The following is a 17,519-nucleotide window of genomic DNA, read 5'->3' on the forward strand; positions in this document are numbered from 1 at the left end:
AAAATTGACGGAGACCATACACACATACATAAATCACGTCTTTATCCCTTAAGGAATATACAAAGTCGACTAGTCGATAAAAACAAAGACACTTTCTTCTTCTTTTAGTGATGCGGTAACGATCTCTCAATAATTTTCAAAATGGTCTTCGAGTATTAATCTATCGGCAGTCAACCCCGTTAGAGACGTGATTGTGAATTTATTGTAATATTTCAAAAATAGAGTACCGGTCAGTTTCTTTCATTATTCCAACTAAATTTAAACCCTCCGGAATATAATCTCAAGTTACGTAAATAAATTAGTTTTAACAAAAGGCCTTAATCTCTAAAGATATCAAGGAAGGACCCGTTTTAGAAGTAGAAATTTAATCTAAAAGGCATTGTCTATCTTTTAATTACTGCACTAATTGGAAGAGTAAAATCGACACCCTGGTGGAAAGGGTATCAATTTTCTTTTGAAATGTTCAGGTACAAAGTCCGACTCGATTATTCGGTTTCCGTTCAAAGATTTAGGTTTTAATAGCTATGAAGCCTTACCTATAAAGGAAATCATTCGGGGATTAAATAAAGGGAATTGAGAGGCCTCTCAGTGTAATTTTGGTAATCGAGCCCTTTTGATATAAAAAAACGTACAAACAGACAACAAATTATTCAGCTGTATTGCTTAGTGATGGAGTTGAGATTCAAATAGTCACAAGTTGGTAGACCATCACCTTAAAAAACTCAACTTTATTAGTTTGTAGTTAAAAATTAAATTGTATTATACTTCTCATACCTTTCGATGCTCCAACTGCAGCGGCTAGTTGCATATCTGCTGCTGTCGGCATCTCAGGTGTGGTGCTGATGGGACCTGTAGTAAAAAAAAAAACAAATATTTTTACTACGACCATAGTAAGCAACACACACACACACACACATTCGGCAAAAATTGAGAAAAAAATGTTGGACATTGAGACCTTAAGAAGTCTAAAGCGGAACAATTGAGGCTAGAGTACACGCGATCTGTGTAAAATAGTCCTTAGAATAATGTTTGTAACATATATGAGGATTTTTAATTCAAAAGATACAGCAAAAAGAATATACGACAAAATTTGCATATACTTAAATATTTATTTGCACGTGATGAGGCGATTGGGAAACAATCGAAATTCTGTACGTATTAAACACTAGTTTTCAGATTAGATTTAGCTAACTTGCCAATTTTCATAAGATTTCATCGCTCAAAGTAATATAATCTCTGAATTTCGCTGTATATTATTCAAATTAGGAAATCCCAGCATCTCAGATTATATCTTTTGATGAGTCAACAACGTCTGCCGAAAGCGAATATTCTCTTCCTTGAAAAGAATAATAACAATCTCTTACAGTACCAAAGAGCGTTATGAATAGAAAAGAATACTTAAAAAGGCATAACTAGACAAAGGAAAAGGCTGTATAAAACGTGACGACGTAAACAGAAAGATGTTTATTTATTTAAAACAAGCAATTTAACCGTTTCGTAAGTCGACGAACGTCATTAATGCGCTTAAAAAAAAAGAGCTGCGAATATTTTTTACGGAGGCATGAAAATAACAATTTCGGGGAATAATTCTCGAGGAGGCCATTTAAGCTTTTTATCGGGGAAAAGTTTGTGTACACAGCTATCTAAATTGCAGGAAAGAGATGAAATACTTCCAACAGGCAGTTCTTGTGAATAATTTTATGGTTCGTTAAGTTCACTGTGGGTTGAAAAAGAGATCTTAATAGAATGTTAGTGTGTTGGTACGACAAATATTTTAAGATATGTTTTCTCGTAATTGAAAGTCAACAAACAGTTCTTGCTTAGAGATGCCATTTTGGTAGCGTTTGAATTTTGATCGATGGACTGTCGTGATGAATGGGATTTCTAGAATTGCTATTGGCTGTGTTCCAGTGGAGGGATTATTTCTATTGTTTTAAAAATGATTGTTGAAAGCTGAATCACAAAAAGAATACGTATTTTGTTTTTTATCTTCTTAAAAATTTGTATAGTTTGGCAAAAACACTTTGATGTGCGTATTGTTGTCACTTATTACTTCGGCGTAAAAGGATTTTTTCATATAATACCAATGTATACCAATATTGTTTGTTTAATAGTATAGGATACAATTCTTACCTGGATAATATAAAGTTTCTTTTCTAACAGCGTACTTCGCTTGTGGTATCCTGAGGGTGCAAATGAACTCTGCCGGGTTCGGGAGGTCACTATCCCTCAGAGTGACTGATGCGTAAGCCGAATACCTCCCATTCTCCAGCTTGTGCACGTGAGTGACTGAATCCAGTCGCCTAAAGAAGAAATAAATATTAATTAAGACAAATGAAGAATAATCTAGCTGGACCTAGCCTTTAAGTCGTTTTCAGACAATAGTTTTCAAACAAACCTACTCCGCGAGAGATAAATTCGTTATACATTTATTATGACTAGCATTTGCGCGGGGCTTCGCACCCGTGGGAAATCCAGAAAGAAAATAACTTATGTTACTCGTCACTCCTCTGAAAATCTATTCTATATCTGTGCCGAATTTCGTGAAAATTATTCCAGTAGTTTTTAATTTTTAAAATATAAGCATGTTTTAATGTATATTTTATATAGCAGCTCAAGCAATATTTAATTCATATAAACATATAAATAGTGAGATAAGGATAAACAGACGCTTTAATTATAAAAAATGGTAAATTTAACTCACTCAAGCAGTATGAAAATATATTTTGTTTTTTGTCACCTTTTTTGCCAGAACATCTAAACAATTTATTTTCATTCAAGTATTAAAAATCTAAGAAATGTGTTACTCCCCTTTGGTTTCAGTTTACATTGTAGTTTTTTTAAGAACTTGTATTTCTTGATTAAGTTTGTTGTGGGTTCGAAAGTGATTTCCCTTGGGTCACCACAAGTTTATTGTAAGATATATATGTATAGTCACGATGTTGCTGCACATAGTTGCGCCTGTTTGTACATACTAACATACATACAAACGGCCTCTGTGGCGCAGCGGTAGTACGCTTGACTTTGACACCGGAGGTCCTGGGTTCGAATCCCGGCCAGGGCATGATGAGAAAATAACTTTTTCTGATTGGCCTTGGTTTTGGATGTTTATTTATATAAGTATTTATTATAATATATAGTATCGTTGAGTTAGTATCTCGTAACACAAGTCTCGAACTTACTTCGAGGCTAACTCAATCAGTGTAATTTGTCCCGTATATATTTATTTATTTTATTTATACATAAATCGCTTCTTCCCTGGAAGTGTAGGCAGAAACTACATCTTTCCACTTGCTCACGATTTATGCATAGTTCTATCGATTTTAACCACATTTATAACTCTCTTTTATTCTTCTCTTTTCAATACTTCTCAATTAGGTCATTAAGACAAACAACTGAACGTGGGTTATCAGTCTTTTCTAAACTGTTGACTCTATCTACCCCGCAGACGTGGTTGATGTGTATTGTGTATGTAACTCTCGTCGGATTCCGATATTCTTGACCTGACCTGTGTACATTAACCGGGTTACTGTTTTATTTTTATAGTATTACTTAATAGTGGACGCTTATTCCGTTATCCTAAAAACAATAATATAAAGAAAAAAACTTGTGTGAATATTTATTTCAAATATTAAATCTGGACAAATAATATAATTCATTCAAATAATTCAAAGGAAGTCCATTCCTCGTATACTTATTAAGAGTACAACTTTTAGTACGCTCGTGGGAGTTGCAAAATTTTCAAACTTATTTAGATAGAAAATCTTATATAATAGAGTAGAGAGTTATATTCGATTTACTCGGAAACCACTACAATTATATTCACGAGACCTAAAAAGATTACTTTTGAGAAATATTTCTTTTCAGTAATTTCTATTGTCATATATTTCTGTTATAAACTAATTCTTGGAATCCAACTTATAAAATAGATTAAATCAGTAACAATAACTTTATTTTGTCGTGATATTAATAGATTAATAAAAGTACAATGTAGTCTCTGCCTACCTCTCCGTAAAGGAGATGTAACTACATGTATTTATGAAATAACTAGCTGTTGCCTGCAAGTTTGATCTTAAATCTCTATTTTGAACTAATAAAGTTGATTCAATGTCTAAGCTTATTTGCTGCAAGTTTTATGTAAATTAGTTTGAAAAATGTTGTTAAAAAGCAAACAAATACGCATTCACACATCGTTACTAACTTTTGCATTTACGATATTAGTAGGAAAACACTAATTTCACTGAACTTGCAATTTGAAAAAAAAAAACCTAGAAATCGTATATTTCTTCCAGAACATAAAACTTGGCTAGGTCGAGGCAGGTGGTAGAAAATTCAGGCAAGTTTAATCTTGGCCTGAGACCGTTGCCAAGTTTCTTTGTTCGAGTTGAAATTCATCTTCTATTGTTTAAATTAGGTTATTTTATTAAGTGGGTCAGGTCAAGACATACACAATGTAGTTTAAGTTTCCAAAGGTATTGTTTAACAAAGGTTAAAATAACTTAATTTGATATTATGACCGCAAGAGTTTGTAAAGACTATTAATAAATCAGCTGCTCCTGTAATTATATAATTACAAAAAAAAAACATTAATAATAATGATTTATAGAAGCAGTTAACATATAGCATCATTTGAAACGGATTTCAAGAAACTTCAAAACTGATATGAAGCGACAATAATTCAAATTCTGGGCAAGTTCCTGAGAAGCATTTCATATCCAATTGCACAAGCGTTAGTGGTTATCAGGAGCGCTCCCGCAATGCGGTTCCTATATGCGCTACCAACTTCATATATCAGTGTAAAAACCATTTTAACTTGACATTCAACGTTGAGCATACACTATGCCAGGATCCTTGAGCGGGCGCGCACAAGGGCATGTCATAGGTCCACTTAAATTGGTTTTCTACGTTCTTGTTAAGCGATTCGTTGGAAATTAGACGGAAATCACAGGAAAGAGAAACTTCGATGTTTGAGGTTCGAAGCGGTACCGCCATCACTGGAATTTATTAGGATTGGGTAGGTTTCCCTATAAAACGAAATTGTTTACGCAATTCAAGTTTAAATATTTAATAATTGATCGGTTCATAGAATCTGAGGTAGTTTAGTATCGAAATTGTGGGCAGCTTGCTATTTTATCATTAAAATTTTCTTTATTGTTTTTGCGTTTCCGACTTTGTTAATTAATTAAGAATTTTGTTTTGTTAAAATTGTTTGGAATTCGATTTTGCCCGAAGCAGTAAGATTTAAACAGCAACAGTTAAATTTAGATCTGTTAATTTTAGATATCGAAATTTTGCGGCGTATAACGACAAAGATGTTTTGAATTCTTGTATAAAATTCTATGGAAACTCCCGTGACTGTCAACAATAAATCTGACATGTTATCTCTTTGTCAGCAGTTCTTTTTTTTGAGTTAAGTTGCTATCACTTATCAAGTTTGATGTATGTTTGATGTTATTAATAACATTACTATTTGCTATCAACAGTTGAATAGGCGATTAAGAAACAGTAGTAAAGCAATAATTTATAATTAAAAATCAATCTCTTTGTCTGATAATATAATAAAAAAAATATTCGAAACCGTTCCGGATTCAAAGAAACAAACAAACAAACTCACTTCCGCATTTATAATATAACTATCTATTGCCTGCAGCTTCGCCTGATGATGGCCTATCAGTTTTTAAAGACTGTTTTGGCTCTGTCTACTCCGTAAGGGATATAGATGTGATTATATGTATGTATGTGTACTAATAATTAGACAGATAGACTTTGAATTCCGACTGTAAGAGTCTAATTGTCGACGAGTCTGAATATCAAATAGTGTAATAGGATTACTATTGAATACCCGAAACCGCTTAACTTGCATGAAGAGAGTTATGAATGTGGATGAAGCGAAGGAAGTGAAGAGATCGTGGTACCCCTCCGGGAAAGAGGCGTGATTTTATGTATTAATTCATTCATATAGTCACGTCTTTGTCCCTTTCGGGATAGACAGAGCCAACAATCTTGAAGAGACTGATTGGCCACGTTCAGCTGTTTGGCTTTATGATAGAATTGAGATTCAAATAGTGACAGGTTGCAAGTCCATCGCCTAAAATAAGCATTCCAAGATTATAAGCCTGTCCCTTAGTCGCTTTTTACGACATCCATGGGAAATTAAATGAAGTGGTCTTATTATTTTTTATATTGGTGCCGGGAACCACACGGCACTTGATTTTATGTATGTATGTATATAATATTTTTTTTTTACCTCTCAAGTGTGGCGATGGTGAGGTTGGGGGCAGGAAACGCGCCGTCCGCCGCACAGATGACGTTCACCGTGTCGTCATCAGACTTGTTCTGCATCAGCCGGAAATGTGTCTCCGGTACTGGAAAGTTGATACTTGTTAGGCTTCACAAAGGTGTTGTTGTTTGTATCTCAAAGTTTGTTGTAAGCCCGTTATATCAAAACACCGTTTTTTTGACAAACATGTAATGCAAATACCTTTATAGCAAGTATGTGCTCAGAGATACAAGGCTACGTTGTGCTATTTTCAAAAATTTTGTATCGATCTGTCCCTACTCCCTGATACGTTTAACTTGTGCATTTTTTTTTCAGTAACATGTACTACAATTTCATTTTGTTTTATCATCAAGCAAATGTTGTAAAATTTCGAAAAATAAAAACGCAACTAATCATCTTACATTAATTAAGGTGAAATAAAAGCAACTCCTTTTTAAATAGGTACTCCCAGTAGCTTAAAATGATTTCAAATAAAAATAAATGTTCACTATTGCAAAAGTAATCAATTTTTCTCTTATTGATGGATAAGTATCTAGAGAAAAGATTTATTATGAAAACATTCCAGATAAAATATAAGCAGAAATCAGATTAATCTTAATAAAAAATGTCAAAGTATGCTTCCAGATTGCGAGAAATATATTTTAGATTCTATAATAATATGGCGTCCTCTAGTAACTTGCTGCGTGACTGGAATTTAAATTAGTACTTCTAAAGGCTCCCATCGGGCATTTCAGCCGCTTTTCTGAAGTTGTTTAAAAGACATAACTGAATCGTACCTGCTTTAAAATATTTAGGATTTGTTGAGATAAAATAAAGTGTGCGTCCGAAATTTGACTGACACGGCTCCTCTTCTTTAATATTTTCGATCCTATTAAGGTCAAAACATTTCAGGTGGTATCTAGATTTTGAATTATTATAAACCTTATGTATTGTATAATCCAGTTGATGTTGGTAGCCCGGGGTACGCTCATAATCACAATCAAAGTGAGGAAGTGGCTTCCGTAAGCAAACTTCCGGGGACTTGTTCATTGCAAAACCTTAACGTTATCTCTAGCTTAAACCGTTGAGTTCATGTTCCTTCAGTCGTCACTTACGACATCAACGGGAAGGGAATAATTATCTTATTTAAAATATTCCCCAAGGCATAACTCTATATATATTAAATTTTTGTAGTAAATCAAAGAAATGTGCTGAAAAATGGAACGTGTAGGTAAAGGTTTAACAAAAGAAGACATCAACAAGAAGGCATAAAGAGAAGGAATAAAGATATTTTATTTTAAAATTCCGAAGACCGCACGACAAAATTCCATAAATCATATATTTGTGTAGTAGGTTAAATGTAAGGTGCCACAAAATGGATCAAGGCGTCGTTTAACAAAGGCTGCATTGCATATACGCAAAACGGTACACAATGAGTTATCGCCTTAATAGCATGCCATCTGCCAAATTTGTCACCGGAACCCACCAATTTCCGTGCCTTGATTGAATCGATGGTATTACGACGTATAGCATAATATTCCTTCCTTGTTTTATTTCCAAGGAAGCCTTAGGTATCGGTATAAAAAATGATGTGATGCGGACAGCAGATGTCGGAATGTATAAAACTTGCTTGGCCTTACAATAAACGCGTGCGATGCCAAGTGATAAGTTGATGGCGATTTTGGGTCTAAGTTTAACTCAATCACTTATTTCATTGATAAATTGGTTAATAACTTGAATTGATACAAATTAAGGTTCGTAATTTAAATATCTATATACTTTATTGACCACCTCAAAAAAAATCTGTTTCTATAAAGTGCTGTATCAACTTCTTATTTCACCCTTCACTCCTAACGATATCTAACCTGCAAATGTTTTATCATGCGAACCGCTGTGATTTGGAATTCCCTCCCCGCATCTCTCTTTCCCGATACAACGACTTGGAGATTTTAAAGTAAAGACTAAAATAGGCACTATTTAAGCTGGCGTGCATCACCTTAGGCCTCATAGTACTTACCACCAGGCAAATTGCGGTCAAACGCACTCAAATCTAAAATAAAGTGCTCTGGTCTACCTTGTGTAAGAGATAAAGACGAAATACAGTACATAAAAGCAATGAACTTCTGCTGAATCAGACTTACATAAAAAACAGAGAAGAAAGAGACTTACATAGAAGTGTAACTACGCAGAATAAAAAAAGCTCAGAAATCGCTTTTTCTCATCATTTACAAAACAATATGACAGACCGGTCAGTACGTGACACCACACCAAGTAAACGTTTTACGAGAGCTAGCCGGAAAATTTATTTTTATAGTATATACAGTGTTCCTTTAACAGCTGGTGGGGACGTGTAATTTGTTCATGTTTTATTTATGAACTTTCTGTCATTTTAAATTCATTTTAAAATAAGTTCTGCTAAAAGTTGATTGATGGCGCCATCTATCCCATTCGGTATAAAAACCTGATATGTATATGTAACGGCCTCTGTGGCTCAGCGGTAGTACGCTTGTCTGTGACACCGGAGGTCCCGGGTTCGAATCCCGGTCAGGGCATGATGAGAAAAGAACTTTTTCTGATTGTCCTGGGTCTTGGATGTTTATCTATATAAGTATTTATTATAAAATATAGTATCGTTGAGTTAGTATCTCGTAACACAAGTTTCGAACTTACTTCGAGGCTAACTCAATCAGTGTAATTTGTCCCGTATATATTTATATTTATTTATATGTATGTAAAAAACTAAGGCGAGTTTGTGTCAGAAAACAAATTTGAGAAATGTTAGCCAAATCTTTCTATAGCTTGTAAATTGTCACTGACACATTGTAAGCAAATTGTGAGCTATGGTGGCAAAGAGAAATCAACTCTTCAAAAGTTGATGTTCTGCGAATAAGTGATCCAGAATCACGGGCAAAAAAGCGCAGCACTTCCACTCCAGAGGTAATATAATATAAACATGATTAATACTGGGATGAAGAAGAGGGTGTACCAAGAGAGACAAAATTGGTTAGAAAAATGTAGGTAGTATAAAAATGGGTAACAATATACTGAATTCTAAATCCCTAAACCTTAAACGAAAAAAAGATACATAGTAGAAATTTCCATGCATTGTTCAAACCCGTGAATGTTATCGAAGCCTTCTATAAATACTAAATGCCTCGAACCGCCGATCGGCAGGCCATAACTTGACCTCTATAAACAGGGTTGGCGATAAAACCGAGCCGACTATTTGACGAATAGTGTTACGAGGTCACAGGTAGTGTCAATGTTTGGGAACCAACAATTGAATATTGAACGAGTAAGTGTGGGTAGAAATCGGAATAAAGTTTTTGTAATTTTGTGATCCCAAATCTCTAAAGCGTCTTTACCACTATCTAGAGTAGCCCTGGATACGCCCATGGAAAGAGGGGTTATTACAAGAAGCGACACTCGTCTGACTTCCGCAACATTTGCAGGGGAACCTTAACCATATTGAATCTTCGTTACACATTCTAGAACTTAAATTTAACTATAAAAAAATGCGTAGTAAATATTTAAAACCAAACTTTAAAAGGATTACGAATCAAAAGAATACATTTTTTAGTGTAACACTGAACAGCTTTGTGACCGCCGATGTCACTGGTTTTATTCAGGTCTGTTATTCACATGATATTGATAAATATTCAACGTTCCATTGTGATGAAATGTTACTTTTTTGTGCACAGCTTCACTTCAAAAAAATGTATGTGTTATATTTAAAGGAAAAAATATAATCTACATTTCACTCATTTTATTACTTACTTTTATGAAAAACAAAATATTTTTGTGCTTATCGGCTCTTATCAGTAATTTGTTTTAGTAACAATTTTCATACATGTGCACCAGATTCTGACTTCATAATTTATTATTTTAATAAATATAGATACTATTTAAAGAATATTCATAACTTTTAAGATGTCAAAGTATAACTGAAATTGAGTCCGATTCCTTAATCGACTTGTTCAATCTGTCAAGACGTAATGCAGCAGTAATGCAACCTATACATAATTGAATGTTTGTAATATCTTTATTGCACAGAAATTCAAACAAAAACAAGAAATAGTAAAAAGTTATAAAATAAATTCCCTAAATCATTGCTTCCATTCCAGACTGAACAGAAAATGGCTGTCTTTTTTGTGTATACCGTAGTAAAAGATTATAAAGACCAAAAAAGTATAATTCACTGAAATTGACCACAGTTTATAAAGATTACCAGAAATTCTTATATTATCGATTTATTGGGCGTAAACTATTTATATTTAAAAATACTTACCAAAAACAATCATCTGCTTAGTCCTAGAGTCTTCCTCCATAAATGTTGATACTACACATGTGTATTCACCAGAAATTTCTGTGTCTGGCTTTATGATTCTTAAAGCCCTGTGCATTTTAAGAGGGTCATTCGACGCTCTATACGTAAGGTCGACTCGACCTCGTAAAATTCCTAAGTCCTGAGGTTTTTGTGATGGAATCCACTGGTATACGGGCCGCGCTTTGTTTTTGAAAAACCATTTTACTACAAGTCCTGCCGTATTATTACCATAAGTATAATCACAGTCTAATATAACTGAGTCTTGAACACCATATTGAATTATTTCTGGCACTATTAATCTTGATATTTTAACGGAGTGGAGACCTGTAACAAAAAAATAAACTTAGTTTAATATTGCATTCAACTTATCGACATTGATATAAACAATTAGTGACAACGTGTTTTTAATAATGAGCTAACGCATTAATTTGATAAATCTTGTGCTTCGTTTGAATGGACTTCGAGTTTAAACTAAAGCTAAAATGATATAATCATTTCAAAGATACCCAACCATCAATAGCAATAAATAGAATAATGTTAATACGAAACGGCTTCTGTAAACAATTAATATTCATGGAATGACAAATTCCTTAGGCACATAGCTTAGTCGTCGCTTTAAGAAAATTCCCTTCTGCTAATCCATATCCATCAGTCTTGTCGTGTAGTCCGAAGCACCATTAATATTTATGCAATTCCCGAGTCAACGCCGCTGAAAGCTTATTTAAATTCATCCATGCTTCCAACTTAAAAGCGGGCACGACCTAAAAATTTGATTCGGCCGCACTTAAATTTTCATCATTGGATGTTTTGAGAAGCGTTAATAGAGTGTTAGATAACAAATTCGCTTGGGAATGTTCTTTGTTACTTAAACCATCCATTAGCTTTTAGCTCTCAAGGAGGAACAGAATATTCGTGATTACTTGATGACATAATTTTCGAAGGAAAGTCGGAATTACATTTCATATTTGTATATATTTCCTCAGTTTAAGATAAGATATCTTAATATAGTAGCTTAGATAAGTTAGCTTAATTTATAATTTTGGAAAATGAGTAAAGGAAAAACTAATAAGGGGCATTAAGACATTGTAAAATAATGAATATCTATCATGTATTAAGCAATCAAATTTCAATTTACCGACAAAGTTTCACCTAGCCTACAATTATCCAAATAAGTGTAATTCAACGAAAATTGCTCGGCCATTAAATGTTTGCTGTGTTTACGCCCACAATATTTATGAGTTTAATCCAAACTGAGTAGTAACTTCCCTTTCCAATATTCTATACAATTTCCTTCTTCATGCTCAATGGTTTTATCGGAATCCTTAGCTTTTATTGTGGCTATAATTCTCTTTTCGCTTTTGTAGGATTTTGCATTATTAGAAAGAATGTTGTTTAGCGAAATATTTCGGCAGGCCTCACGGAATAGCCTTAAGTTAATTTAAAAGACAACGAATTGATCTCGAATAGAAGTATTCATTCTAAAACGCGAGGTATTTTTTCATGAGCATAATCTTATATATAATAATATTCTTAGCGTGTGGTTTTCGGCACCATTCGAAAAAAAATAATAGGACCACTCCATCTATTTCCCATGGATGTCGTTAAAAGTGACTAAGGGATAGGCTAACAAACTTGGGATTCTTTTTTACTATTTGAATCTCAATTCTATCAATAAGCCAAGTAGCTGAACGGGGCCATTCAGTCTATGCAAGACTGTTGGCTCTGTCTACCCCGCAAGGGTATAGACGTGACTATATGTATGTATGTATGTAATAATAATCTTTTTGTATTCCTGTTAAAAAAAAATACTGCGGTAAAAATTTTAAATCTTAAAGTGAAAATTTGATTTCAGCTCATAAATTTCCTCATCGGACTACGTCCCTGTCATAAAGTAAAATGTGTCCAGAAATTCACTGCTGACTCGGCACTCTGAATATGACAGTTTCAGTTATTCATTCCACCTCGTTAGTGGAATCCACCTCGAATCGCAAATTTTAGGTGATATTGGTTACAATGAATGAAATGCGGTTACTTGCTGAGTAGAATAGAAGTACTATGTCTCATATTCAGCAGCGAAGTCGTACAGAACAAATTTAAGAAGGTATTTCCAAAGGAAGTAAAAAAAATTGAAGATAATAGAATTAATGGTACTGTTTACTGTGAGTACCCTAAAGGTTGCGTGGCTCCCGGTACCAAAATAAAAAAGAATACGACTACTCCATCTCTTTTCCATCAATGTCTTAGAAGACGACTAAGGGGTAGGCTTACAAACTTGGGATTCTTCTTTTAGGAGATGGTCTGGATGGCAACCTATAACAATTTGAATCTCAATTTTATCATTAAGCCTAACAGCTTAACGTGGCCTGTCAGTCTATCAAGATTGCTGGCTCTGTCTTCCCCGCAGGGGATATAGACGTGATTATATAAATGGATGAGTACCCTAAAGTAGGTGTTTACGTTTTTCCGAGAAAATTGTAAAAATCAATCAAGACTAACCTGCCACTCTATCTGAATCTCAATTCAGACTGAGCCCTTCATCTAAACGATTTCAATACTTATGACTATTGGATTTGTCTACAAACGTGACATTAATACATGTATATATTCTACTAGCTGACCCGGCAAACGCTGTTTTGCCAATTATTTTTATATATTACTAGCGGCCCGCCCCGGCTTCGCACGGGTGGACATATTTTTGTGGTTTTTTTTTTGAAATAAACAAAGAGAAAAACAAATTTATGCCTATGTCACTTTTGAAGGTTTATTCTATATCTGTGCCAAATTTTATCAAAATCGGACCAGTAGTTTTTGAGTTAATTCCACACAAACATACAAAAATACAAATCTTTCCTCTTTATTATTAGTGTGGATTACGGAACCCTATTTTTTTCCAAAATAAAATATAGTCTATGTTACTCGTGGATAATGTAGCTTTCGAATGGTGAAAGAATTTTTAAAATCGGTCCAGTAGTTTTTGAGCCTATTCATTACAACCAAACAAACAAAGTTTTCCTCTTTATAATATTAGTGTAGAAGTGTAGATGAACGAAAGGTATTTGAGGCTCAAAATCGCACAAGCCTCTCAAGGCAGCAGTGACACGTTCCTGAATGGGTTTGTACGTACTCGTTATCTCTGACGACAGCTCATGGACTACGAAGCACCTAGATACTCGGGAATAATGGTCTTCTAGCCAGAGTGTCTATTGTGATACGAATATTTTCGTTACAATGTTTTTTTTTTCGTAATGACTTGTATTGGCTAGTGTATTAGGCTAGGCTTTACTCTTGTGAAACGAAAGATCCCGTTCATTTCCGTTTTCACTTGAATTTCTGGTTATTTGCCCTTAGTGCCACATACCTACATACCAAATTTTCTGAGAGTGAGAAAATGAGAGTTTCTTGACTGAGCTGTTTGGACTGTGTGTTGACATGAAAATCAGTCAGTCAGTGTGTAATTTTTTTTTTACCCCAATTTAGAGTCAATCCTACTAATATTATAAATGCGAAAGTTTGTGAGTATGTCAGTATGGATGTTTGTTACTCTTTTACATAAAAACTACTGAACCGATTACGATGAAATCTGGTATGTAGGTAGCTGAAGACCCAGAATAACATATAGGTTTTTTTATCGCGGAGTTCCCGCGGAATTGATAGGGTTTCCATGCGGACGAAGTCGCGAAGGGCGGCCTCTAGTTCATCATATTTTATAGTGTGTACGATAACACGACACCAAAACAAGAACATTATTTTCTTTATTTTATCCCATCGACGTTATTCAAATCTAAGCAAAACATTTATTTATTTAAATCCATCTACAAAACGCACTTCTTAAAATAAATACTGACTTCAATATTTCCTATCTACAAAACATATTTATTCAGTGTTACTATTTAGTAATATAGGGGTAGATATTCAATTTGCGACCTTTACTTGAGCAATACACGGTTTCCCACATATAACCCCCGGCTGCAGATTCCTTCGACTTTTTTTACTCAATTTAATTCCGATCCCGACAATGGAAGCGGATAGCTATAGCCCGCGGTCTTCGCGAAATTAAATATAAATAATATCGAGGGTAGGGTTACCCAATCGAATTAAAAAATAATAAGGACGGTTCCAATATTATCCCAGGCGGAGAAGTATGTAATGAATACAATATTCTGGTTATTGCGTTGTAAGATGTTTAGGTAGTACGTTCAATTTTTGTAACAGTATTTTCGAGCAATATTCTCTGCATGTAACCATCATCCTGTCATTTGACTGTGCCTTGATGGCCTAAATTCCGCTTAATATCACTATGCACTTATCATAAAAGTGTTTACAACACATATAAATATTAGTTCTAATCAAAAGAAAAACATCTTACTGATCAATTGATAAATGATGGCAAAATATAAAAAAAATGAGATGCTGCTCTTGACTAATCACAAAAAACAAATCTATGTATATTATGCCTTCTGCTTACCTGAATTAAAATAATCATAAAACCAGTCCTTCTTCTACTATACATATATAGTAAGTATTGTCGTCATTAAATATAGACTAAAGAAGCGCTGAAGTTGTTTAAGTTTATTTTTTTCTTACAATTTGAATATAGTTTTGTCAATAATAAAACCCTTTACACATTGAGTGACATTTTGAGACCCCTAATGCTCTCTACGGAACACAATCCCGGGCCGCGGACAGCGGGTTTATGTGTATTTGTTATCTACAACAGCAGACTAGGGTTACGATACACAATATACGTACGGTTACATAGAGGTAAATAAATAAATGGATTTTTATTAACACGATTTATCTTATTTTTTGTGTTCTTAAGTAGTACTCTCCAGTATGAATGGTAATAATCTGGGTTGGTACGGACACATCAGGAGAAGAGAGGAAGATTATGTTACTAAAAGAGCCTTAAATATGAAAGTGAAAGGTTTTAAAAATTAGGGGAAGACCGAAAAGGAGATGGATGGACGGCGTAAAGGATAGTATGAGAAGAAAGGGAGTAACCAGTGAGATAGTTATTGACAGAAGTAATTGGAAAACCTATCATACTGTGCTGACCCCACGTAGAAAGCGGGAAAAGGTAACGACGAAGAAAAAGAAGTTCACTTCCTGATATTTCTCTCTCCACTTTATCTAGTCTTTCGCATACTCATTTAGTAAGTACATTGGTAGAAAACACATTGGCTCGCACATATCTTTCACGACGTCTTATACAATAATTTCTTCAGCTTGCCCCTTTCGGTGAACTTAAATCAGAGTTGCGTAAGGTGACATTAAAGTTGGAGCTCCTTCTATTTGGATCCAGAGGAGGTAAATGATGAGACACTTGGTCGCCAAATAGCTAGCAGTTTTTGCTTTGAAGATATATCAGAGACCCTGTGTTCACCAGGGAATTGTGTGCCAATGGATTTAAATTTGATGGCGAATCCGGTTCAAATTGAGATGAAAAACGAAAATTCACCAGAGAGAGATCATTTACCTATACAAACATGACTAATTATGTACCACATCAAAACAAAGTACATGCCGTCAATAATACGAGTAAAGTTAAGTTAAGCAGTAGTAGTTTCGCTTAAGTATATCATAAGATTCCCTAGAGAGCAAAACCTTGGGCAAAAGTAAGTTTTATGTATATGTTACCGTCTAATTTATTATTAAGTTAGATGCCAAAGGTAAATTTGCTGAACTTTCTGAACAAACTTATCCACATAACTCCGGGAATCTGTGAAATCTGAGCCCATATTTTGGTTACCTCAAACATGCACAACCACAGGGGTCAACGGTATAGAATATTCATGATAATAGTCAGTATTTTAAGCTACCGGTTCACATTGATCCAGTATCTCAGAATATGAAAAAGTACTAGACGCAAGTATCTAAAGATAGGTAAATTTTTCATACAATTCAATTTTTATTTCATAATCGTTTATTCCTTGGATATGGTTACACGTCACGTCTTAATTATTTAGGTACAGTTTTTGTGCATACATTTTCTTTTTTTTATATCACAAGGCTTCGGAATAAAAAAAATACAATATTGAAGAAACGACTGAGTCAATCACTATGAATTAGCTGGTTCCCCGTTGACAGGGCCAGAAACGTGTTATATCTGACAATTCCATTCTAAATCCTCACAGAGAGTAAGAAACCAAAGTAAATAACAGACAAGTTAAAATATTACATTTTGACAAAGAAGTATTGTAATTGATGATAGCTGTTTGGTTACTAAATCAATAATATCAAAAATAGTTACTAATTCATTTGATTCTATACTAATCATTTATTTTAAACTTTTAGCATGTAACAGCTTTTTGGCATCTCTATCTCTTTCATTCCTCCTCCAAAATCGAAGAGATAGAAGATATTATGCCTTGCCAAAGTTCATGATTAGTCCTACTGGTAGCTTAAGCTTACTCAATGTACACCAAGACTTTAGAGCTAACGCCATACATTATACAGTGTTGGGCTGGCCCGTAGCTATTAATAATGGTTTCTTCACGATGTCGTGCTTCTGACAGTAACGATCATAATATTCTCTCGTTTATCTGCCGTCCTTTTTATATATAAAATCGGTTTTTGGGAGAATAGAATATTACCTGGAGAGAATCACTATGTTTTAAGAGTGTTCATTATTTTATTTAAATAGGCCTGGCTATGAAAAATGTTTTAGAGAAAAAAATTCAGAGGAGGTGCTAACCAATCCCACTTATATTTTGACTTTACATTTATAATTCGCACGGTATAAATGCAGCTGGTATATACACTTTGCATTTTCTTTAATTCAAAAATACATATAGAGACAGAGTCAACAGTTTCAAAAAGACCAAGGCCACATGGAAATGATTCCATCTAAATCAAACCAACAATAACCATAACAATTTGCGTCGAGTACACCCAACTTCAAACGTTAAATTTTAGCGGATCGGAGTCAGTCGA

At 34.2% G+C, this 17,519-nt stretch overlaps 1 protein-coding gene across 1 annotated transcript in view; it reads right to left on the reverse strand.

Annotated features, from left to right (window-relative positions):
* Positions 1 to 548: 548 nt before the first annotated feature.
* The window catches only part of LOC106140913 (uncharacterized), a 40,039-nt gene continuing 23,068 nt past the window's right edge, over positions 549 to 17,519 (reverse strand). The window contains exons 2-6 of the mRNA XM_060944768.1: positions 10,548 to 10,910; positions 6,248 to 6,365; positions 2,134 to 2,303; positions 775 to 849; positions 549 to 610 (exon numbers count right to left, since the gene is read on the reverse strand). Coding sequence (XP_060800751.1) covers positions 549 to 610; positions 775 to 849; positions 2,134 to 2,303; positions 6,248 to 6,365; positions 10,548 to 10,910 — 788 coding nt within the window. The remainder of the gene's footprint in view (positions 611 to 774; positions 850 to 2,133; positions 2,304 to 6,247; positions 6,366 to 10,547; positions 10,911 to 17,519) is intronic.

The sequence above is a fragment of the Amyelois transitella genome, chromosome 6 (assembly GCF_032362555.1).
Source record: "Amyelois transitella isolate CPQ chromosome 6, ilAmyTran1.1, whole genome shotgun sequence".
Taxonomy (NCBI): Eukaryota; Metazoa; Arthropoda; class Insecta; order Lepidoptera; family Pyralidae; genus Amyelois; species Amyelois transitella.